This window comes from Lagopus leucura, unplaced genomic scaffold (genome assembly GCF_019238085.1).
Source record: "Lagopus leucura isolate 7727_CA_CO unplaced genomic scaffold, USGS_WTPT01 Super-Scaffold_100110, whole genome shotgun sequence".
NCBI classification, from domain to species: domain Eukaryota; kingdom Metazoa; phylum Chordata; class Aves; order Galliformes; family Phasianidae; genus Lagopus; species Lagopus leucura.
The window spans coordinates 150,045-175,154 of record NW_024962326.1 but is presented as its reverse complement, the minus strand read 5'-3'; the positions used below and the strand labels follow the sequence as shown (position 1 = coordinate 175,154).

Genomic DNA, 25,110 nt, shown 5'->3' with positions numbered 1-25,110 from the left:
ATATTCAAATGGATCAGCCAAGGAAGCGTCAGACGGACGCGCCGCTGGGCAGAGGACGTTGTCCTTGGCCAAACACCAAAACTGTGCTTGAAGAAAGGTTAAATCCTACTGGAATGGGTCAGCTTCTTTATGAAGTCTTCTACAAGACCGAAACTACACCCCCATCAGACACAGTTCTTGTTGGAGCAAGTCTGCGACAGACCCAAGCTTTCTCCCACTTCACTCGGTGGGGAAATTCCCAGCTCACCTTCCAACCAGCCTGTAAAGCAGCAGCTTTCCCACAGAATGGAAATTCCACCTTTCGGCCAGAGAAGACCATCCCCTTTTCTGAAAGCATCACAATGTTAATAAAGCAAAGGAAGCAGAAGTAGGTGTTCTGTCCTCGTTTTTCACACGAGAAACTGCGTTAAAGCTGAAAAACACTTCCAACACTTTCAAGAGAGCAGTGTCCAATGCTGGTTTATTCCTAGGTCCAAACAAGTAGTTCAGGGCGTGCCACCTTGGCAGGCTAGAATTTATTAAAAGAGAGTGGTTTTTGGTGTCTCCAGAGTTTGCTTTTAAAGGGCTTTTGGGACACGCAGGTGTCAGAGGGGCACAGACACTTCTGGGATCCAATTTGGCATCTATTTTGAACGCCTACGTTTCTGTTGGACCAAATAACCTCAACTCACTAAGGGGTCCCAAAAGCAGACCCACCGTATCCAAACACTCAGAGCATCAGGAGTTTCTCTGTGGTCAACCACCAACACCTCTAACCCAACGAGCTCACAAAGCATTCTCCAAACACCCACCCTTAGCAAACTCAGAGCCTTCCTTTATGATTTCCTTAGCTCTTTCATTCTATTAGCAAAAAAAAAAAAGCCACAATTCCTTTGGCTGGAAACCCAAGAGGGCTGAGCCCAGACTCCATGACCCAGGTGCATGCTTGCAGCCCTACTCAGCGCTGCGCTCCCTGCCTGCTGCAGCCCAGCTCCTTTGCTTGCTTTCTTCACCATTTAAGGATGAGGAAAGCAGCTGCTCAGGGCCCAGCGAATTACCTGGGAGTGATTTGTTTTTGCTGTGAATGCCTATGCCTTCACCACACAAACAAGCTCCTGAAGAAAGGAGGGTACAGAGAGAGGGAAGAAGAAAAAAAAAAAAAAAAAAGAAGCCAACAGGTTGATCTGGATTACATCAACGGTTACACCCTCCTCCGTTTAATGAACATAGGAGAACAGGTGCTTGTAATTTATTAGCCAACCCACGAGCTGAGGAGACAGGAATTAGCTGCCCAAGCTGCTCAGCGTGCCACTGCTCTCCTTCCCTTTGAGGCAGTAACAGCAAGAAAACTTCACCTCTTTTTTTTTTTTTTTTTCTTTTTTCTTTCTCTACTTCCTTTCTCCTCCCCTTCAGCTGCAGAGCCACGAGCTGAGCATGACTAACCCCTGCAAAGCCTTCAGCAGTGGCTCCCTCTGCTCCTGGGAGGCATCAGGGGGAATGAGCCAAGGCAGAGCAGGCAGCATGTCCCCGGAGAGCCTGGGCCGCTGCAGTCCCAGCAGTGTGAGCAGCCCCAGCTGTGGGGCCCTTCATGGAGATGGTGGGTACCAGAGTTCCTCTTACCTCTCCATTGATGGCAGGCTCCTGCCTCCCGTGCATCTTGACATCGACACCGACTTTCATGCTGTGCGAGAGCAGGAGAAGGAGGACATCAAGCTGCTCAACAACCAGTTTGTGACCCTGATTGAGAAGGTAAGGGGAGCTGCTGTGGGGATGGGGATGCTGGTGGTGGTGGTGGTGGGGAAGTGGATGCAGACACTGCCATGAGGCTCATGAAGGCCTCCAGTGAACCACTGCCAGGCTCCGAATGTGAGACTAATTACCCAATTAGATATTTCTTCAGTGCTATCTCTTAGCACAAGGGCTACCATAACCTCTAGGTGAAGCTGGGCCACGGCTGTGGTCAGCAGCTCATGCCTCTCCTGTGCTGTGTTGGTCAGCACAGCAGGGACAGAGACCTTCCTGCCTGGGCAGCAGGGACATGGATGGAGCAGGCCTTGGTGTGCAATGGACTTATGGCCATGGGCAGTAATGCTGACTACAGTGGCTGCTCAAATTCCTCCCTGGCTGCAGAGAGACAGCTGGAAATTCATCTTTGTAGCTCCGTGGTGGGCAAGGGATACCCCCCACCCACCTCCCTCCTCTGCGGTTTGCACTACGAGGGGTTGCACGCTCAGCCAAGAAAGTGTCGCTTTCATCTCTTAAAAGAGCCATGAGAAGGCAGAAGATTTTTCTCAAAGGAAAACAACTCATCCAGCAAAGGCAGGTTTCTGCAAAGCCCTGGTGCTCTGTAAACAGATGGTAATCTCCTAGGATTGCTTCACTGCAGTCTACAATACCGGCACTCAATGCCAAGCTACTACAGCTTGGGATTTTATTTTATTTTTTTTCAGTACTATTATCTTTAAGTCAATCTCTAAAAGGACCTGACCTCATGCTGGAAAGGAGGGAGTGGGGATCCACCTCTCCCAGTATCCATCCCAACGAAGAGCTGTGCACCCACCACATCTCCACGTGCCAACAGTGTACAGCAGTGCCAGGGGCTGACCCCGCACGGAGGAACATAGCAGCCTTTGCAGCTCTGCTTTCCTAAGCGCTGATCTTGGCCTGGATTTGGAGAACAAGTGGTTTGGAAATCACCTGGAGAGTGATGTGTTGCATGTGCTACAGCCCTGGTCCTTCAACCACCCAGAACACGAGGCTGAGGGTTGTGTGTGTGTGTGTACTGAACCCTGATCAGAAACCAGACCTTGGGTGAGAGGATGGGGGCAGGGGAGATGAGAGAAGCCCACACAGTAACAGAATGTACGTGAGCCTGACCACAGGCACCAGCCTGTTCCACACAGATGGAGATGGAAGAAGTGACAGCCTCTAGATTTCCTGATAAACCCAACCTGGTGACCTGCTGATAAGTGTGCATTACAGGGCCTGATGGACAGAAGATACAAATAAGCCTCCTTAGTTAAGTGGCTTTGACTTCAGCACCTGCAGCTTCTGCAGTTAGCTTTGAAGGCTGCAGCTTCAAGTGGTACATAAGTGGGAAATTTCAGCCACCTGCCTCAGGCTTTCATTCCAGAAGAAAGTTAATGACACTTCCTCGTTGCAGAGAATTTGTCTTTTTAATCAGGAATTCAGATGGTCTGAAGCCTGAGCTGCTAATTCCTCGGATAATTGACAACAATAACTGCAGGAGTTTGCTGTTAAGGGTTTCCAGCAGGCTGTTCCAGATCTGCTAGTATTGTCTTTTCATCTGATCCAGGTATGTGCAAGTGGGAGACAGTCAACAGCCAAGTGATGGAACCCCTGCCTGAAGCTCTACCTTCACCCTGAGCAGCTCAGATGCAGAGGTTTCCAAGGTCCAAGCTTTGGTCACTTCTGTATTTGTTCTTCCAGGAAATGAGGCTCGATTTGAGCGATTCTGCTACAAAGCTCACATTTCATGACTTTACAAAGGATTTCTGCTGAAGTGGGATGCCACGCAAGATGACAGGATGAAAGCAGTTCAGCCTGGTGGGTGGGTATGGTTTGGGAAGAGGGTAAAAACTAAAGATTTAGGTAGAGAAAAAAGAGCAACAAACCATCAGGAGCAAAGTCAGGAACCAAGACTTCATCTGAGGGTCAGGGAGAGACTTGGAACAGCAGCCAATGCAAACATTGACTATTCTAGCAGCAAATGGGAAAGCTGCCATAAAATGAGAGGCTGTTCTCTACATCCAACCCCACAGTTTGATCCCAGCCCCACTGACCACAGTCCCGCTGTGCAATCCTGGAGATGCCTCAGATGGAGAGAACAAATGGCCCAATTGGTTACTGGTAGCCCCAGTGGCCACTTCCTCATGCCACTGAGCTGCCTGGCCTCACGCATGCGCGCACACACAGCACGATGCTGCTTTTGTGCCAGGACAAAGCAGCCAGTCACCAAACTCCCAACTTGATGTCTATGGACACGTGTTATGCTGTAAGGAAGGAGTAGGTCTCCAACAGCAAGACTTAGAAGACCTTAACACACACACACACACTCAACTATAAGCATCCGAGCACTGCTGCTTTGCTTGGCTGCCCTCTGCTCAGATGAGAAGCTGGGAATCCCTTCCATATTTGTGCAGTGCTCAGACCTGAGCACTCTGTCTCACCGATTCACTGCTGCTCTCCTGGCCAAAACTGAAGTCCAAGGAGGAGATCGAGGCCTGATAGCCCTTGTACCCCATTTCTCACTATACAGTGTACTGGTGATGCTGCATCTTCTTCATAGCACAGAGGAACTCATATCAGCATTGAATCATCTCCAGGACAGAGTTAAGGCAATTGACAGCTTGGAGCTCGCAGCCAAAATGTGTCGGAGGGAGTTTGGTTTCCCTCACAGAGCAATGAGGAGAGGTGATGATTAAATAATTAATTAACATTAGTCAAGAGCTTTGAACGTGAAAACTGTTGAACGCTCAGTGTGATTCTTCAGAATGGAGAGCATCAGGAAAGAAGAGTGTCAGATTTGGATAGTGGGTGGATGAGAATGCAACGTATCCTCTCTTAGCAGATAGGCACTCTGAGACCTCACACAGAGACTCATTATTTCAGTTATTCTGTAGAGCTCCCACAGTTCTCGTCTACAATGCTTTGCAATACAAACCAAGACTGTGATTCATTGCTCAGGCTTCACCATGGTGCAATCCTACAGATTAGAGGGGAGTGATTTGTGCCACTCTGAGGCAGTAAATCAGAATTCAATTCACCCCAGACACCTGGGCTTGAGCCATAGTGGGTTTTCAGCCTTTATCTCAATATATTTGGAGGCAAAGGGGACCAGTGTAGATCAGCTTTTATTTTTTCAGTGACTTAACATGAGATGCTTCTTCATTTTCACATGAATGTGATCTGTTAAGAAATTAAGCAGCATGAAATGCATAAAACCTTTGTAGCCCCTGTATTCATCCTCTGCTCTGGATCTTCAGGGGATTTTTTGCTCTTACCCGGAGATCTCAGCTAAGCTCAGCAACATTTCATTGCTGCAGAGGTCTCCAGACCAGAGGCATTTTGCTGAGCTGTCAGAATTACTGAGGTCTCTGCAATCTCTTTATCAGGTCCAACGCTTGGAGCAACAGAACAAGATCCTGACGACACGGTGGAACTTCCTGAAGGATCAAGACAATTCCCACTCCGAATCAGACATGAAGGCCATTTACGATCAGTACATGAGCAAAATGAATCAAGAGATGCAGGCACTCAACTATGAGCAGGAAAATCTCGAGTCGGAGTTGACAGAGGTCCTGAGCACCATGGATAACTTCCGAAGCAAGTAGGTGTCCAACGTGGCTCCATGTATGAGGGGGGAAAGTTTGCAAGATGCTGGTTAAGCTGTGGGACAAGGAGCAGTGTGGCACTGATTGAAAGCAGTGACTGCTGTTCCCAGAGAAAAAGAGGACAGCGTGTTTGAGAAGTTGGTTTCCTACCCTCTTCCTAACTAGAGATGAAAGTAACCTATAGAAAGTATGGGGGCATCTGAGGTCAGAGCACAGGAAACAATACTACCAGGAATGATAGCCAATAAAACAAAGAATTAGTTATCCCCCACGCTGTTATCACAAACCAAAGCTTTCTCCCCAGACCCATCTATGGATTTGGGCCCCTTAGCATTAACAAACTGCCTCTCTTTTCCTCCTTCTCCCCCCAGAAATTAAAGCAAAGTTCTGTTTTCACCAAAAGGTTAAATTCTAACCCAACCCTAACCTAAACCTCTGGACAGAACTTATTGAGGCAGATGATAGTTTGAGAGGACTGGCTGCAGAGGGCTTCTTGCTGCTTTTGTCAACAGCTTTGAGATCCTCAGATAACATCTGAGATGCACCACGGCTCATTTAAGAAAACAATGCTTTCCTTATTATCGGTGTTATTTGCATACCACACAGATGAATCCACAATTAGATACTTTCCCTTCCAGTTACACCCATTTGCCTACACAGGATCTCTGGTAACTTTCATGCTGATTTGCAGTGAGGAGGACCCACCTGTGGGCACTGTCAAAACAGAACAACAAAGCTGAGGGCCAACCCCTCTGCTGGCATTGACAGACATCTGAAATAACAGCCCACACCTCTTCCTGATGCATGATGTGATGTGTGAATAATGACAGCACCCTTCTCCAGAGAGCTTAGCCCAAGGATCTCAGTGATCTTTGCAGGCTTTGATTAAACCAGCTGCTCAACACGTCTGCAGATCAGGGGAAAGACTGATACTTCCATAAAGGTATCCAGAAGGACCTTATGGACCGATAGAACAGGGCAGCACTTAAATTTACTCAAGCTGATGGCAGAGCAGGACATGGAATTAGGAGTTTGGTTCCTGACCTTATGCTGAAAGCGCTTATGCTCAGCCTCCTTCTAGAAATGATGCACTAAATTCCTTGTGGTGAGTGCTCCTGCTTTGAGATGCTGGTTTCACTTAAAGACCTGGAATCACTGATGCTTGCTTTGCTGACAGACAGCAACCCTGAACTTTGATCAAAGACCTTATAGGGACTGTACCATTTACTCCCTATCCTAAAAGGCTTTAAGACCTCCATACCTCTGTGGAGCTCCTGCTCCTCCTTGAGCATCCCCAGGAAGCAATGGCTCTGTACTTACAGAGACACTTCTTGGTTTATTCTGTAAGTCAGAAAAACAGGCAGGCTTGTGGAGAGACATCAGATCAGCCAAATCCATCTGCTCTCCCAGTCTGTCCTTCTATTTGTACTCAAATTAACTTACTAATTGCCCACATCTGGCAATTAATATTGTTATTTCTCAACCCGATTTCTTAAGGGCAGAGGTATTTATACAAACAAGCTGTGTATTTCCCCCTAATATTCAATCACAGAATCACAGAATTGTAGGGGTTGGAAGGGACCTCCAGAGATCTTGGACAGTTTAAGCCTAGCTGGACAGAGGAGCAGAAGAGGCAGAGATGCTACGCTGCTAGAAATCCAGAAATCATAACTGCTTTGAGGAACAGGGCCCACATCCCTGCACACAGGGGATAAAAACACAGCATACAAACACGCACAGTATTATCAGGCAGCAGAAATCCAGGTGGATTTCTGCCACAGCAAAAGCCCACCGTGCTGCCTGCAGCCATTGGTGATCCATGGGGAGAGCACTGCTACTTCTGCTGAGCTTCCCAGGGCAATGCTCCAGCCCCATGCTAACCCACACCAGCTCTGTTGAGTCCTGCAAGTCAAGAAGACTGCCTCTGCCCGGTTGTTTTTTTCCGTGGAGTAAATGGGCTGCTTAATCCATGCAAATTTTGGAGGTTTCCAGCTCCTGCAGAGGTTTGTTTTCCCAGGGGAAATATTTTGGGAAAAGCAAAAGGCAGGAATTCCACTACCAATTTTAAATGGGTATCCACTTGTCCTTGCTGTGGCACCTCCATAGAGCACTGTGCACTCAGTGGCCAGGCAAGCAAGCTGCTGCCCAACAGCTCACATGTAAAATCTGCCTGTCAGTATCCTCAGAAAGACTCCAATTTGTCTTTTTTTCCCTCTGTTCAGGGACAGCTTTGCAAAAAACACATAGGAGACTTAGCTAGCTGGGATGCTTCCACTTCTTCCAACCTCCTTTGGTTGCCATTGAGCAGCGCTGCTATCTGTTGTCATGGCTCCAAAGACAGAAGAGGATGGAGAGGGGACAAGGGAGAGGGTTAAAGTCTGACACAGGGTCTCAAATGCTGCTTCTTTAGGAAATCGTGCCAAAACTGAAACATACTCAGGTAGGGGTGACTGCCCAGAGTTTGCTTCAGCTCCCCATGGGCAATTTGCACATGCAAAAATCCATTTGAATGAGAAGGCACAGAGTTTTTGCATGCTGAGCAACTCTGGGATGGGACTGGAGAAATACTGCAGGAAAATACAGAGTTAACAACATTCAGAGGGGCCAGGTCTAAAAGTCAGAGTTTGTGATAATCAGGTTTTCCCCTTGAACGCTGTCAGTCAGCACTCCTCCACCTTCAATCTTTACAGCTGGTTTTCAGCTGCTCCCTACCCCATTTTCTTGCTCTGCAGGAGACACAGTGATGTAGCTTGATGCTGCTGGGCTCAGATCATCCCACCACTGTATCTTTACCCTAAGATAGCCTTGAAGGTACATCCAGAGAGACATGTAGCCTGCCTGAGATTCAGCTCAACTCTGATTTTGTTCCACTGACTCCAGAAGGAGCCCAAGGCGACCAGACGCCCATCTCGAGTGCTGTTAAAGCGACATAGGATGGATTTATACCTTCATGCATGATTGCTTGAGGATTACCTTGAAGGAGATAAATGCTGTGATGTGTTTGTAGAAGGCTCCATCTCCATGTGAGTCACCTCCTGGCTGCCAGGTCCTTCTGGAGCCGTGCGGTGAGCGCGTCGGGCTGGCTTGGCCTGCTCCCCTTTCAGTCAGGAGCGTTGTTTGCTCCACATGGGAGATTATGTCAGCGCCTGGCAATGCGTTGAAGCTGCTTTGGCAGGCTGGGACAGACTGGGATTGGGCTGAGATGCAATGAGGATGAAGGAAGAGTGGCAGGCTGTAATTAAGCTCGGTACATAGTTACTGGCAACACAGCTAACATTCCAGCTACGGAGCAGAAAAACCAGACAGGTAAATCTTGCTAGCTGCCTAGCCTTATAAGAACAGGCAAAGAGAGGGTGAGTTTAACACCATGGGGTACCTAAGGGGAACCTCAGAAGTGCCCAACTGTAGGACCTGTGACAGTCAGACCCTTCTGTGCCCTCACTGTCCCCTCTGTGGAGAAAGCAACAGTTCAAGGGAGATGTTTCTGACATTCCAGATCAGCTCCTGAACAGGATGTATCCCTTTTGCCCTGCGAATCTCCTGGCTGCATTCCCAATGCTTGTTCCTCTCTCCGCCCCTACGCTCAGCCCCTCTTTCTGGTAAGGAAGCAGCAGAGAAGGCTCACTTCTAACTGGAGTGATGCACACCTGACCGCCAAAGAACAGAATCAAGCATAGAATCATAGAGTGGTTTGGGTTGGAAGGGACTCTAAGCCTCCCCCAGCCCCACTCCCTGCCCTGGGCTGCTCCCACCCCTCCATCAACTGCCCAGGGCCCCATCCATGGCACTGAGCCCCTTCAGGGGCACCCCCACTTCTCTGGGCAGCACTGCCACGGCCTTAGCCTCTTTTGAGTAAAGAATTTGCCCCTTATATCCTATCTCATCCTCCCTTCTTTTAGTTTAAAGCTATTCCCACTTTGTCCCATCTCTGTCTGCCCATGGAATGGCTGCCATTCCTGATTTCATTATCATCTCTCTGTTAGGAGATGCCATTTCACCTGATTCCTAAATGTCTCAGCCTTCCCCATACCAATTTGATGACATCTTTAAGTAGCACTCAAAGATTTAATTCCCAGCCTGGAAACACTCTGAGCACATCTGGGTAAGAGGAGCTGGAGGTGTCACAGAAGAGCAGGGAAGCTAGGGCTTCTCTAAGAGAACCACCTCCTCCATTCTCAGCAGAACCAGCATTCCTATAGTGCACCCTGCACCCATCACACAAAATTCCTGGTATCTGCACAGCCAGTCAACCAACCTGCTGGTCACAGATCTAGCCCAAAAGAGACTCTGTGTCCCAAAGGGCTGGTGTATTCCCTGAACTGTCCTCCTGGCTCTGTTGCCAGCCTTCAGGAAACATGCTTGCCCTTGGACCAAGTCTTTGCTGTCCTAGTCCTTATCAAACCTGTTTCTAAACACCTTCAGGGTTGGTTCCTTTGCTGGATATTAGCACTCCACCCTGTCCCATCTGGCTTTTGTTACCTTTTGCTCTGCAGGCAATGTTTTCAATGAAATGCTTTATCACAACCTCTGTTCCTCCATAAATTGTGCTTACATTTAAGATAGGCCATGATGCAGTCTGTTTTCTTGATTTTACACATTCCAAAGCTTCCTCCTTTGAGAAGCTTTTCGGACATTGGAAACTAAATGCTGAGGATATCTGAAAGAGAAAAAAAGAGTTGGGGTGAGAACCTGGGCTTCACAGAGAACAATTCACCATACCTCAATTCACAGTGCCTGCTCTCTCTCTGTGGTGACTGTGAGGTATCCTGAGGTTGCTTAGCCCTCAAATTAAATTTGTGTTAAAGCTACCTGCTCTGTACTCTGGGGTTTTTCAGGCTGAAGGTGCTAATGGTGTTAGCTGGCACGTGGGAGCTTGTTGCCCTCTCTCCTGTCCAGACGTTCACATCTAAGATATCTCGCACCTTCTGAAGGAAATAGGATGAGATGGTAAAAGCAGAAAGCCTATATGCCAATGCTTTTTTGGGGGCCAACGAGACAATCTGAAGCATCTGATCGGCTTGTGCAATTTCTGTCTGCTTTTTTCCCTCCTCTCTTTAGATATGAGGATGAGATTCGCCTCTGCAGCGGCATGGAATACACCTTCATGGAGCTCAAGAAGGTGAGTGACAAGAGGAGCTTTGCATCTGTATGGTCTGTACACCAGCCCTGCAGTCACAGAACAGCCTGAGAGAGGCAGCGTGGTCCAGGATCAGTCAGGAGAGTCCAGAGCTGCCCAGAAGCACGAGAGCCCTCAAACCACAGAGGTTTTGTAGGGCAGTAAGGCCTTGAGGAAGACAGCAGCGCGGTAAACAAGGTCACCATTTCAACAGGGAGAGTATAAGGGAATCCGGGCCACTTGTGGTTACAGAAAAGCCCCATGGCTCATGGCAGGAGCACAGGGGTCAGGCAGAGCCACACTGCACCTCAGAACCCTGCAAGGCAATCCTCTCCTTCTCCTTTGTGCACTCTCTCTGAATGACAGCACGGGTTGGGAAAGGCTGGAAATTGATAAATGTGTTTGCTTTTGTTTCCACAAAACATTGCACAGCCACACCCTGCACAAACATCCCGTCCCAGGAGGAGCTGCATTTGAATATCAGCTCAAATGGAAGGCTTTGTGCACGGTCGTTATATTAAAAAAAATAATAATAATCCAAGGTGTAGGAATGCAGGATATTATTAGGCAGAGGAAATGTTCTCCACAAATGATCATTATGGCTAATTGCATGTTTTCCCTGACGCAGCCATCAGCCAGTAGGGGCAGTTCTGGTGACTTCTGTGGACAGCATCAGTTTTCAATAACCCTTGCTTTCTGTGGTGAACAAAAGATGAGTGGGTATGGACCAGCCCTGCCTGTTTCCTTCTCCACCCTTCCATTGCAGACTTGCACCTAAGCTCTCACCTAAGGGGAAAAAGAAGAAAGAAAAAAAGAAGAAAAAGCAAAAACAACCAGTGAAACAAAGAGTGCAGAGCTGAAATCACACAGGAGCTTCTGTGCTCGTAGAGCAGCTCCATGTGTGCCAGGCACAACACAGCAAGCAGAACGTTGCTGAAGATCATAGAATCATAGAATCACTAAGGTTGGAAAAGACCTAAAAGATCACCCAGTCCAACCGTTCACCTATTCCCAATAGCTCCTACTAAACCATGTCCCTCAACACAACATCCAGTCTTTCCTTGAACACCCCCAGGCTCGGTGACTCCACCACCTCCCTGGGCATCCATTCCAGTGCCTGACCACCCTTTCTGAAAAGTAATACTTCCTCATGTCCAGCCTGAATCTCCCCTGCCGTAGCTTGAAACCATTCCCCCTGGTCCTATCACTAATGACACGAGAGCAGAGGCCGACCCCCAGCTCACTACAACCTCCCTTCAGGAAGTTATAGAGAGCAATAAGGTCTCCCCTGAGCCTCCTCTTCTCCAGGCTGAACATTCCCAGCTCCTTCAGCCTCTCCTCATCAGCCCTGTGTTCCAGACCCCTCACCAGCTTTGTTGCCCTTCTTTGAACACGTTCCAGGGCCTCAATATCTTTCTTGCAGTGAGGGGCCCAAAACTGGACACAGTACTCGAGGTGCGGCCTCACGAGTGCTGAATATAGGGGAACAATCACCTCTCTGCTCCTGCTTGCAACACTGTTTCTGATGCAAGCCAGGATGCCATTGGCCTTCTTGGCCACCTGGGCACACTGTCGGCTCATGTTCAGCCGAGCATCAATCAATACCCCCAGGTCCATTTCCTCTACGCAGTCCTCCAGCCACACCGCCCCAAGCCTGATGATGCCCCAAACCAAGATGATGGGGCAGCAGCAAGGACTTCTCCAGTTATTCATTCATACACTCAAGCTGTTTGTTAATACATCTTTTGCAGGATTTAGATGCCAGTACCTTGCATAGAACGGAGCTGGAGGTGAAACTCAGCGGGCTCCAAGAGCTGATGGACCTGAAGAAAACCATCTATGAGCAGGTAGGAATGCAGCTGGGAGGCTGGCCTTGGCACACAGGCAAGGCCAAACAAAAAAAAAAAAAGGGCTTTTTTTCTTGCAGATAGCTCCAATACAGAGAGGGCTTTGTTCCCAATTTGCACCAAACTGAGATTACTTCACCAAGGGCAGGAAGGATACTGCATCTAAATAAGCCCAAAGGGTGCAGCATGCCTGCATCTCCTCAAACACAGCGATGTGATTTCAGCCACTTACTCAGAGCCTGTAAAATGCTACCAAGCAGGCTTGGCAGTGTTTGGGGAATACTAATGGTTTGTCAGAATTCTACCAATACAAACAATTAGAATGCTTGGCAGAGGAGTGCTACTGCCTTTTGTGGGGAAACTGAGGCAGGGAGAAGCAGAATGACCTGCCCACTAACAGAACTGTGCTAGAACACCTCCAAGCACGAGGCCTGGATTTCTCTAAAATGATCACTCCTGGTGCAAAGCAGTTTTCAGGAGCAGTGGGATATCAGATCCTACACACAATACCAGGATGCTTCCATCTTCCAGGTCTGATTTCTTCTAGGTCCAATATTGCTGTTCTTAGCAGCAGCCTGCACTATCTCTAAACACATCCTCCATGGAAAGAAATCACCTCCCACCTCTCCCTCCCTCCCCTCCAAAGCTGATTTTCGCATCAGTCATTTCCTCACCTGCATCAATTGCTTTGACTGCCATCAATGCATGGGCACGCATATCCAGCAGAAGGGCGAATGCAGGGGGAAGTGTGGGACAGATTTGCACACAGCATGTCAGTATGAATCAGAAAAGCACCCCAGCTTCAGTCCTCTTTATCTTTTTTCCCCTTTTCTTTTTAGCAACACACGTGAGTTTTCTCATATAGCTACTGCCATGCTCAAGCATTAACAAGGAAGCACAAGGATTTAATAACAGCTAGGAAAAATACTGATAATCCAATTCTCTGTAAAATCAGTGGGGTACCTTTTCCTCACGAATCACCACATCAGGGTGCTCTTTGTCTCCCAGTCAGGGGAAGGGAAGGCAAACAAGGCATACAGGTGTTTATCTAAGAGATTAGAGGCAGCTGTACAAAAGGGAAGAACAAAAAACACTGAGATGAAAGCAAAGATGGGGAGAGGTGTATGCTGCTCCCATTCACACTGGTGCAAATCAGAAGAAACTGCAGTGAAACTGATAGGGGTGAACCTTTGCTGGAGCAGTCTGGGGCTGGGGGAGCTGCCAAGTGAACGTGTACAGTACCTGCTTGGTGCAAGGCATCAGGTCCTGTCTTGTCAGGATACAAACTACCCAGCAGTGCAGTTTACGGGCATAGATGAAGGGTCTTTTTTAGGTTCACTGCATTCATCACTGTCTGACTCCTTTTGTGACCGAGTCAGCTATCAAGAGTAAATACTCGAGTCAGTGATAGCACAGCTTGTGCATGCCTGTTTGTCACCCCCCAGGGCTGGTTTGAGTTTCTCCAGCATACAGAAGCAGCTCTGCCCACTATGGATGTGTTCAGAGAAGGGTCTTCATTCTCCCTTATCTTCCTAGACACAAAGCAGATTGTAACAACAGAAGTGGCAGTCCCTGCCTCCGTAGATACTGAAGCAGAGCTGAGTAAAGGCATCTTTCTGGAAGCACTAGGAGCAGAACCACTAACAACACCCTATTTCTTGCCCTGCACAGATATGCTCACCATCTGAACAGCAATAGATACTGAAGCATCACCTGCAATTAACCTGCTTTTGATGAAGTGCAAATACACCATTTTGTTGGACAAGTAACATATGTTACCCAAAGGTCCTAAATCCATACCATAGCCTGAGCCTGAATTTAAGGGGAAAAAAATACCAGATTCAGAATTTAAGAGAATAAAAACCTACAAAGTCTCCCCATCCACACACTGCATATCAGGAAGGCACTTTGCCTGGCTCAGAACATCAGATCTGCCAGAGTTCAGCTCTCTTGTGGCAAGTAGCTTTGTTCAACACTTGATACCTCTATTCTCTGCTATTCAGGAACTCGAGGAGCTGCTGACAGAAATTAAGGACATTTCTGTTGTACTGGGAATTGACAACACATGCAAGCTTGACCTGAGCAGGATTGTGGAAGAAGTGAGGTCTCAGTATGAAGCCCTGGCACTTCGGAGCTGGGAGGAGGCTGAAGCACTTACCAGGAGGAAGGTATGTCCCTTATCTGATTGGTATGGGGAGAGGAGGGAGAGAAGAGGGAAAAAGAAACTACAAGACTCAGCAAGATGTGGAGAGACACCACACCTGGGAATGGAAGGAGGGACAGGGTGCTAACCTAGATCAATCCCTTCTAACTCATGTGTGTAAATCAGGAGTTTCACAGCCTGAGGCTCTCCACACTGCCAACTGAGGAAGGCAAGATCATTGTCTAGTGGTAACTTGGCCCACTTAGGATGCAAATGTTTTTTCTCTGGTACCTCCTCCAAACAGAGCAAGAATGTGGTGAACACTAATGGACAGTGTGTTCCTACAATACTAGAAGACACTATAAGAACGAGTCCTAAATCCTTCCACATACCAGCTACTTCTTCCTCTATTTAGGCATTTCTCCCCAGGGGCAGTGGGAAACTTACTAGATTCCTTCGCTACAGCAAAGGAGCAAGAGATAACACGTGCTTTCATCTTCCCTGCAGCTGAAAGAAGGGAACACCCAGTCAGCCACCTATGGGGGTCACCTCCTTGACAGCCGACGGGAGATTGCAGACCTGAACATCCAAATCCAGAAGCTGAGGTCCTGCATCGTGTCCCAAAAAAGCCAGGTGTGTCCTGGGGTGAGTGACAAAGCTCTGACAGGCAGATCTGAAACTACAACACACCTAACGCTCCTGTTGCTTTCTCTCCTTCTGTAACACCAGTGCTTGTACTTAGAGGAGAACATCAAAGAAGCAGGAGAGCATGGTGAGACGGCCCTCAAGGATGCCAAAGCCAAACTGGTCAAGCTAGAAGAAGCCCTACAGAAGAGCAAGGAGGATATGGCTCACCTGGTGAAAGAGTATCAGGAGCTGATGAACATCAAGCTGGCCCTGGATTTGGAGATCCTCACTTACAGGAAGCTGGTGGAAGGAGAGGAAAGCAGGTGAGGTGGGCTTCTCTGCGCCGGAGCAGTGGGAGGGATGCACCAAACACCTAGGGAGAAAGCAGACACCCCATGCTTTGAGTCTGCTGTTGAAGGATTGATTAAAGAAAGAGCAAATCCCAGAAGTCCCCATACAGCTCAGCCCTGTCTTTTGCTCTGAACTTTTCCTTAAACCCTTCAGACTGAAAAGCACCAGCACTTCTCTAACACTGCTTTGCCCAGATGCTGTTGAGTCAGCCTTCCCAACCCAACCATGCTTTTAGCTCTGCCTATGCAGCCCAGCTCTCATGAGCCAAACTCCAGCCCTCCACACCTTTCTGGAACTGCAGATGTTAACACACATCTTCACATTCTCTCCTTATGTTCACAGCATGGAGTCACCGATACCCACAGTCATCAGCACCGTCCACTCCAGACCAAAGCACCGTAAGTGGTTTTATTCACACAAAATGGTGAAATGAAGCATAAATAAAACATTTCTAAGCTCATCCCCTCTTATCTTCCCTCACCCAGCAGTTTCTGCCAGCGCCTTAAGGAACTCCAAGCTGTTTGCCAGGGGAAAAGGCAGTGCCAATGGTGAGATGAAGCTGAATGGAGGCTGCACAAAATCTCTGCTCTCCAGAAGCCACAGTGACAACCTGGCAGCACCTGAAGATGATCCCTACACCTGCAGTGCCCGGTCAAAGCTCAGCTCCCTGCTCACTGAAGAATGCTCCTAGGAGAAACGGAGCCACGCAGCACAAACCAGACCCAATGGCACCTGGAGGCAAATGAGGCCAGAGCACTTTTTCCTGAACTCAAGCCAATGTCCAAGGGCTGAAGGATGGGAATCCACTCCATGCTGTCCCTTTTATCTTCACAGCATCCCAGTTAACATCTCTGTTACTAGTTACAAGCAGAAATCATCCCAGGACTTTAGAACTTCTCCTGTATGAAACCATACTGACATCTTCTTCCTCTCTAGGTCTGTTTCCAGAGAGGACCTGCATTCATAACCGTTGAGATCTATCTATAGAAGTTTGCCAGGAGGGGAAAGTATTATTACACAAGCTCTTAACACAGTAGCCATCAGCCCAGCCTCTTTACCAGTATTACAAAACCATTCTTTTTGATCTGTCTCTGTTCTGTACATGTCCAAGAGGTGCTCACTGATGTGGCTTTCAATGGAAGGCAGCTCCAAGTCTTCCAAGCAGAGCTGGGGGAGATGTGGGCAATCAACCTGAGCCAGGTGAATTTGTGACATCTGTATTTGCACGTCTGCTGACAAACATGCTGGCTCTATTTGGGAATCCTTGCCTACTTCAGAGCGTTTAGCCAATTTAACTGCCTTTTGGGTGGCCCCTCATTCTTTCCCATGCCACTAAAGCTAAAACTCCTTCAGCTTTTATTTTGATAAGCCACCTCTTTCTAAGAGAGAGCATCTCTGCCTGTTGCCCCTAAAGGCACTCCAGACTTCACATGTAATGGTGCTAGGTCCTAGAAATGGGATGGTCTCTGGTTCCCATCTAACTAAAACAAGCAGGACTTGTCTTTGTATTTATTGCACTTCTGTAGTGGCTTTCATCTTACCTGGCTGACTCCAGCTCATGCACACCAGCTACGTTGCACCAAAGCTTCTGGGGCCAACTCTATAGCTGCAGTCCTGGCCTCAGTACAGGCACTGCTGTGTCCCTCTTATACATTGACACAGGCAGAGCCCTGCAGTATTTTCCTTCATGAGGCCAGGCTCTGACCTCAATCACTGCCAAGTAGCCCCACCTGAGTTCACAGGAGCTGCTATCACTCTCATGGTGCATCTCCATTGAGTGCATCGCAGCGTTTCCATGTTTCTGTAGGGTAGACAATGACTGTAGCATCTACGTAACCAGCACACCTGCTCTCCAGAGTTATAATAAAGTACTGAGTGACACGTGGACAGCTTGCATTCATGGTTTTCTCTGCATTTCCTACCATAACCCACCTGAAATGGCAATTCCTTCCTCAGCTGCCAGGGTTGAGAACCCTGGTTAATCCCTCACAGCCACACAAAGCTGAAATCGCTTCTCAGACACTTTGCTTGGTCCAGATCCTCAGGGAGACGAGCATGGGGCTGGAATGGCAAATATGAAGCCACAGTTTTGGGGAGCTCCCCACTGGGCACAGAGCATTTTCAGGAGATGATGCGTTTCTGCAAGGGGCACCAAGCTGCTCCTCCAACCCTGCTCTGAGCTTCTCCTTGCTCAGTTCCCCCTGCAACTCTGCAAAGAACCTTTGCACAGCTGGGGCCAAGTTCTACACCAGGGAACCACACTTCCATGCAGCCCCTCACTTCAGAGCACAGTGGTTTTCTGCTGCTCCTTGCTCAAGAACATACACAGCTGAGGGGGATGAGGCCCCGGCACTGCTGCTCAGAGAAGCTGAGGGATGCCTCATCCCTGGGGGTGCTCAAGGCCATGGATGGGGACCTGAGCAGCTGGTAGAGGGGAAAGTCATGCCAACAGTAAAAAGGTTGGAACTGCATGATCTTTAAGGTCCCCAGGCATTCTATGATTCTATGGCTCACATGGGATATCCACAACATACAAGCCCCCAGAGGAGCGAGAGGACCTGAGATGGACAACATCTTTGCTGCCTAACAAAAAGAACTGCTCTGCTTCCAGGGTCAGCGTATCAGAGGAAGGGAGGATGCTCCAGTCTAACAGCTAAAGCTCCCAGTTGTTACACCAGCTGATAGCACAGGCAAGGGCTCTTAATTTCTCAGGCTAGTAGGAGTGGGGAGAGGGGAAAGCCATGGTAGGGTGAGCTTGCCAGCTCAGGAGGAGATGGAACTTGAGCACAGAGCTTCCCCTGGAGGCAGAACCCAGCACAGACCAGGAGAAGGAACAATGCTGGGTTTGTGCAAGAGCGTGCGACAGCAAAGCTGCACAGAGCCCAGGAGAGGAATGAATGAGAGCTCTGAGCAGCCTAGGGCTGTGGGAAGGCAGGGTGGGGTTGAGGCACGGGGAGCACGGCTGGAAGGAGACAGAGCTGGTGTTGTTCAGGGTGAAACCTGAGCAGAAGGGAGCTCAGCACTCTCAATGCAGGAGAACTGGAGGGTGGGGTGTTTGGGACCGTGCTCATAGCAAGGCTGGGGAGGGCAGGAGCTCAGCAGCAGCTCAGTCGTGTACAGGGACTGTTTGTAGCTGCTTTCTCTCCTTTTCATGTTTCTGGGTCATGGATTTTTGTTTGGTTGGTTTTTTTTTTGTTTTTTTTTTTTGCAGTTTCTGAGCTCTCCACTGCCCAGGAGATTGAGAAAGAACCCTATGGCCAGAGCATCAGGCTAAAAGCAGGACTACTTGAGTAGGAAAGGGGCAGCTGTTAGGATAGCCCCAGCTTACCATCTCACAGTCTCACTTCACTGCTGTGTGCCTCAGTTTCCCCCTGACAATGGGAAAAGTATCAAGCTACCGAGCACTGAGGCAACGATTCTAAGCAGCAGGATAATTCCTGTACTCCACTGACAGGACCTGAGCAATGCCCAAGATGGCCCCATACCTTTGGGACACCCCTATCTGTGCATCTACCAGTCCTACTCCTCCACCATACTATCCCTTAAGTGCTGATTTTATCTAAAGGACCAGTCCCTTCCTTAGGGCTAATTCCTGTTACAGCAGAGAAATGGCCTGCACCCCAAAAGCAGCTGTTAAATTCCATGGGGAAGTTCTGCTAGCTTTTTTTCCCCAGTGAAGGACAACACAACTCTTGAATACTGCAGGAATACAGGGCAGTACCATCAACTCAGGATCTCACAATTCCCTTTGGGGTGGCAGCAGACAGCCCTAAAAGGGGAATAAAGCTGAGCTAGCACAGCAGTCAGTGCTGTGGCCACCAGATTTAGCTGCTGCTGAAAAAAAGGCAAGCTCAACCTCATTAGTTGGCCAGCTGTATGCACAATCCAAAGCACAGCTGATCCAGGTAAAGCCACATCACTTCAACAGCAAGAGGTTTCCCAAAGATGATCTCAAACTCTCTCTGGGGCCAAAGATCGAAGTGCCTACTCCAGCACAGGGGAAGGAGACATCAGATGTCCAGGACATGGCCCAGTTGTGACACAAAGCCCAGGGGAAAAACCCAGGGATTGATAAAGCCGTGCGCTGAAAGCAGGAGCAGAGCCAGTGCTGGTGGTGCAGACTCTGGCAGGGAGGATCAGCAGGCAAATATCTGCATCTGCACAACAGCAATTGGGACAGAGTCCAGGAGACAAGCTGGAGCAGACAGAGGGAAGAAACAGGGCTCCTCTGCTGTTTTCCACCCGGGCAGTGCCTGAGCCCCAGACCACATCTAAGGGCACCGCGTGCCTGAGCCGCTGCCTCCTGGGCTGGGGAGCACCCAAGTGTGAGCTCCAGGCTCCCTCTCCTGGGCAGGTGATACCATTGCAAGAGCTTCCAAAGGACTCAGAGGCTTCCAAGCACTGCAACAGCCGAACAACTCTCTCCTTTTTTTCCTTCCAGCAAGCCCAGCCTCCCAGGAGAAGAACAACAGCTCTCAGGTTACAAGAAACAGTACAAAGCGTGGTGAACATCTCTCCCTGGACACTTCGTGGGGGGAATCACAGTGGTTATGAAGGGAAATTGAGCCACTGAGGTCTGCCATGGGGCTAAACCTCGTCAGTAATCACTAAAATGACTTTTTATAAAGAGTTAAAGCAAGATTTCCATGGGACGTGCAACCTTCAGCCCACCTGCTTTGCAGGAACCAGGCTCCCACCTGCAGCTGGACAGCTGTCTGCTTCTTCTCACACATTTCTACCCCCTCCAGATTCAGCCACGTTCCTTCAGGAGAAGCAAAGAGAGCTTTATGAGGCTCCAATAAAGATATCACAGACCTGGACTCAATGCAGGACATTAAGCAGCCAGGCTCAGAGGTGCAAAGAAATTTAGACGAGGGACATCAGTGCAAGTGAGGTTCATGCTTCGTACCAGAGGGATGGCAAAGTCTTTCACACGTTCCATAATATTAAATGTGTGGGAACTGAGATGGAAATGCGTTCCTGGGGTGGATAAGAGATGTCCCCAGAGTTCTACAGACTTTCCACTGCATCTTTTCCCGAGTCCCGCTGCAGTAGGGCCCCCCACTGCACCCACCCCTAAGCACCCTCCAGCCCACTTTAATCTGCCCATCCCACTTCACCCAGAACTGCTCCTCCTGGTTCCAGCTCACATCTGGAGCAACTCCAAGACACAGGGTGCAAGATAAGGGAAGAACGACAGATCCCTCAGGCTCACCTCCCAGCCTGCATTGCCACAGTCATTGCCAGGGCTGGAAGTGGCTCAGCCCAAGAACCCAGCCACTGGGAAATAGAACTCCCTCAATCCTGTGCAAAGAGAAGAGCTGTGACAGATATTTCTTCCTATATTATCTTGGACTGTGCCTCAGTTTCTCCCATGCATCTTCGTCTGCAACCTAAGACAGGATCAAGCCTTTCTGTGGTTTCTTTTTGGGGAGGGGGGCTGTTCTATAGTTTAGCTTTCCTAACCAAACACTCCCACAGGCAATTAAACAAGCAGGAAAGAGATTTAACCAGCAGAGAGGCAATGATTTGTACCACTACTACCATCTTTCCAGACGCCCGAGCCTGATGAAATACTCAACCCTGACCACAGGCACCATTTTGTGCCCATCCATCACCCCTCAGCTCTTGGGGGCACACAAAACCAGCAGCACCCGCTGAGGGAAGCGGCCTTTTTGCAAGCCCCAGCAATCAGCCACGTTTGGGCTGCAAACCAAATGCCATAATTGTCTCCAGGGTATCTGGAGAAGGGAGGGGAGGGCAGGGGAGGATGGAGGAAAACACGCCCGACCCCATCGGCCCATCCACACCTCTCCACGTGTCTCTTCACAGGGAGGAGCACCGCCGGCATAGGCTTTTTTTTGACCATATAAGGCCAAGTTCTTCTCCCCGTGGCCAATCCAGGAGGAAGGCAAACACCTGAACCATGCCCAGTTTGCCAAGGCCCAACCTTCCCTGCCCAACGCCCTGCCTCCTCAGGCAGGCATGCCAAGCTCTACCTGCAGCAGGGCAAGGAGACAGAGTTCTCATAGTCTTGCTCCAAACTGGCACAAGACAGGGAAATTCTGGCCTGTATGAATCGACCATTGGGCACAGAGCACAGTTGGGGCTTTCCTCTCCTGCAGCCCTTCAGACTCCTTGTGAATGAGCTCAGTTTGACTGCTGCAAGGGAGGGCTGCCCCACAACGCAGTTGTTGCATCTCACAAATCCCACCTTTCTTCCAACTATTTCCAGTCATTCACTGTCCCAGACATGTGAAAAACCTCTTGTTCTGTACTGCAGCCAGCCTGGCTGTTTTGTTTCCATCTCCTTCTGTACCTTGCTTGCACAGGGCAGCCCTAGGGTCTCTACCTCCTAAATAGTACCTGGGAGACAGTAGTGCCTGTGCAGACCTGCTAAAGGAGCTACAGCTTTGGGATGCCCTCAGCCTACCTTTGGGTTGAGGGAACAGGAGCCAGAGGGAGCCCCACGCATTTCCCAGTCACTGGTGGGATTCCCAGCACTGCCAGAACTGGTGTAATGGGGCTGACAGCCTACTAGCCCAGTGGCTCCCAGTCCTGGCACGGCACCTCATCCCTGAGAGGAGAAATGAAGGACAAAGTTGGACCACCACTTATAGATTAGTGACGAAATTAAGAACATCCAAAAACCCCCATCCAGACCCAAAGCTGCTACCAGCTGAGAGGGATGCAGGACAGACCCTGAGCTGCCAGCCCTCAGTCCATTTCCAGGCTCCACTGCTCTGCTGCAGCCACGCACGTGCCAACTCTTCCCTGGCTCTGCATGCCAGCACCCTGACCAAACGAGCCCAGGAATTTCAGAGAAACCAGCATTCTCTTGTTGTGCTGCCAAGATTCGGTACCCGCCTGCCAACAATCCTGGTTAGAGCGGGACAGATTCCAGGAGAGTTGTGTCAGCTCACTGCCCTTGGGCTTATGGGGTGGGAGTGCCCATAGGTCCCACGCCTCCACCTCCAGGCATACCAGGGACTCACAGCAGCTGCTGCTTCAACGCACTCCCCACCCAAATACCTGCATTTCCACAAGGCTGCCACGGGTCTGAAAGAAGCCTTACCTGAAACAAAATGGAAATTGGGTTGGCCTTCTGGTGTTTGCCCATATATAATCCTGCACAGCCCTCCAAGAGGACAGAGCACTGATGTGGGGGCAGAGAGGATGGGGATCAGCACATGGGGGAGAGCAACGTTTCGTTCCACAGAAGGCACAAATCCAAACGATGGTGCTGCTGATTTCCCAGCACCTCCTGACCTATTCTCCCCACTGCACACACACACACACACACACACACACACACACCATTCATGTCATAGAGTAACATCACCTGCTGGCAGTGGGAGCCTGTGGGAACCTAGAGCATGAAGCAAAAGGGCAATGGGAGAAGCAGAAGCTCTGCCCAAAGCTGGGGACGCAAACAAGGCACCTCCAGGCAGGCAGGAGGAGTGTGTGAGCTGTGTTCTATGGCTGTGCTAACCTCCAGCAGGTCTCAGCAGAGAGGGGGGACATTCCTCTTTCCAGCATGGGAGGTTATCTCTGAGGCTTGGAAAGGTGAGCTTGTCCAGACCACAGCCACGATGCCACAGGCAGATGTGTGAGCTGGTGGCTGAACAAACATGGGAAAATAGAAAAAAGGTCACATCAGTGATTGAGATTGAGACTTCAAAACTCAGATGAGGCCCTGTTTGTACCAGGATTCACATGCTGCAAGCACAGATGGTAGCCAGCCCTTTAAGACAGGGTTCAGCCAAGGAGCCCTGCTGCAAACTTGCTCTGGTGGCTCAGCTGGGCAAGCAGGCACTACCAGCAGGAAGACCAGCTCCTGTGGGACTTTGCAGACATCAGCAACCAGAGCTTGTGTCTGGGCTTCAGTTCTGAATCTGCTTGAGATCATGCATAGTCTCAGCCAGTGCCCCTTCTCTACTAACCTTAAGCATTCAAACACCTCATACCCCTCGAAATCCTCATTAGAAACACTCAAGTGCTCATGGTGACATTTGAGCAGCGCAAGGAGCCGCACAAACAGCACGCATTCACCCTGTGTCAATGCTGGCAGTTTGGGCCCTGACCACCCAGCTGTGTTCCCTCCCAGCCTGACAGACGTCTGCAACGCACTGATACACCAGGCAGCCTCCAATCCTGATGCAGCAGATTGAGCTGAGAGACACGGAGGGGCCCGGGTGAGCTGGGGCAGTGCCCAGCATGTAGGGCAGGGTAACAGAAAGTATTTGAGATTGCACATTGGCCGAGATGAGTCATAGAGCAGGATGGGCAGTCCGGAGCTGCCTGCTCAACTCTCCACCCCTACCTGCACGTTACCCTGGGAAGAAGCAAACCGTGGGAACTGGGATATCACAGCAGGCCAAGCAAGTACAAGAACATGGCTGTTGCTGAGAAGAGATTAAAACTGTCCATCTCTGCAAAGCAGTGACTTAGCGAGAGGAGGAAAACCCCAGAGCTCAGCAGGTCTAGGTGCTGGAGATTGGCTGCTCAGCCTGGCACCGTCCCCGTGGCAATCGGCCAGGTATTCATAACATAATGGGAACAGTGCTCACCCATTCCTGCCAGGGCCTGCGTGTGTTTGTGAGATTTCATAGACACACCCTTCAATTCAAGGCTTTGGAAAAAAAGCTCAGCACCTGGGGAGGAGAAACGGAGGGAGGGGGAAAAGAAAGGAGAAGGAACCACTTCAGAGCTGAGGAATCCCAGCTGTGACTCACCGGGAGCTCTGACGCAGGAAGAGGGTTGGGAACGCCAGGAGGGGGGCAGGATGTGTGGGGCCAGGCAGCCCCTCTGCATGGAGGGTCCCTCCGCTGGGCTTGCTCAGGATGCAGCCTCCTCCTGCAAAGGTGACACTGGGCTGGAGTTTTGCTCATGAGAATGCACCCAGATCATTTTTCAGCATTGCCAAACCTGTCTGCTCACTGCCTGGCTCCTTGTTGCCCACATGTCCAGCTTACTCTCACTAATAGCACTGGAACTGACACCAAGAGTGCAACAAACCTCCTGATTTCAAATATTCCCACCCTGGTGGTGCCCCAGTGCAACACCAGGACCCTTCCCAGCCAGTAGCTTCAGCCTCCCAGCAAACACGTGCCTCCTTGAGCTGCCCCAACCAACATGCAGGGAAGGGGTTCACACCTCAAGAGAAAAGAGAGAACCTGGGTTCTGTTTCCAGCTCTTTCAGCATACCCAAAAGTATCCACTGTGATCTACCCAGTGCAGGGTTAGTGCAGCAGGGCTGAATGACACCACCAGCAACACAAAAATCATAGAACATCACAGTTGGAAGGGAACAAGGGGATGCCTGAATCCTACCCCTGGCCCTATGGAGCATTAATCAAACCCCACATCTGAGAGCAGTGTCCCAGTGCCCTACGGGCTCCATCAGCTTGGGGCCATGCCCACTACGCTGCTGAGCCTGTTCCATTCCACCAGGAGCTTTCTGCATACAAAACAGGGATGAGAAACACAAATCAAGAAGCAAGGTCACATCAGATCGGTCCAGAACCACTCTGGGTTTATGCCTCCCTTGTCTCATTGGCCTCAAGGTATAAATCCAGGACTCCCTTAGCACTTTACTAGCTAGAAACCTGCCTGGCTCCACTGAAGCCAGTGTCACCAGTTCACTTGCTCAGTGCCAGCTCTCCCACCAGGTCAGATCAAGTCCCAGGTTTT

The 25,110-nt window shown here is 49.7% G+C and overlaps 2 protein-coding genes across 4 annotated transcripts in view; one reads left to right on the top strand and one right to left on the bottom strand.

Moving 5' to 3' along the window:
- Positions 1–25,110, bottom strand: part of BCDIN3D (BCDIN3 domain containing RNA methyltransferase) — a 52,001-nt gene that overhangs the window by 11,614 nt on the left and 15,277 nt on the right. The window contains exons 2-6 of one of the 2 annotated variants that reach the window (XR_006181692.1): positions 24,153–24,273; positions 15,295–15,439; positions 9,886–9,990; positions 8,307–8,530; positions 4,803–5,388 (exon numbers count right to left, since the gene is read on the bottom strand). The gene's annotated coding sequence lies outside the window, so the exon portion shown is untranslated. Of the gene's footprint in view, positions 1–4,802; positions 5,389–8,306; positions 8,531–9,885; positions 9,991–15,294; positions 15,440–24,152; positions 24,274–25,110 lie in introns of those variants that run through there. The other variant, XR_006181693.1, reaches the window with a different exon arrangement.
- On the top strand, positions 1,243–17,254 carry LOC122189004 (keratin, type II cytoskeletal 80-like). 2 transcript variants are annotated; one of them, XM_042887767.1, is made up of 9 exons: positions 1,243–1,728; positions 5,115–5,329; positions 10,392–10,452; positions 12,201–12,296; positions 14,300–14,464; positions 14,947–15,072; positions 15,169–15,389; positions 15,760–15,815; positions 15,906–17,254. In XM_042887767.1, the coding sequence occupies exons 1-9, from the start codon at positions 1,414–1,416 to the stop codon at positions 16,106–16,108; spliced, it is 1,458 nt and encodes a 485-aa protein (XP_042743701.1). In that variant the 5' UTR covers positions 1,243–1,413; the 3' UTR covers positions 16,109–17,254. The 2 variants fall into 2 exon arrangements, with proteins under 2 accessions (XP_042743701.1, XP_042743700.1); XM_042887766.1 differs by having other exon boundaries at positions 1,244–1,728; positions 15,903–17,254.

Bases quoted from the DNA above. Each gene is read 5' to 3' on its own strand.
- LOC122189004 (XM_042887766.1), top strand. From the start codon at position 1,414: ATGACTAACCCCTGCAAAGCCTTCAGCAGTGGCTCCCTCTGCTCCTGG. The intron at 14,465-14,946 runs GTATGTCCCTTA...TCTTCCCTGCAG, and splicing joins AAGCACTTACCAGGAGGAAG to CTGAAAGAAGGGAACACCCA. The intron at 15,816-15,902 runs GTAAGTGGTTTT...TCCCTCACCCAG, and splicing joins CCACTCCAGACCAAAGCACC to CAGTTTCTGCCAGCGCCTTA.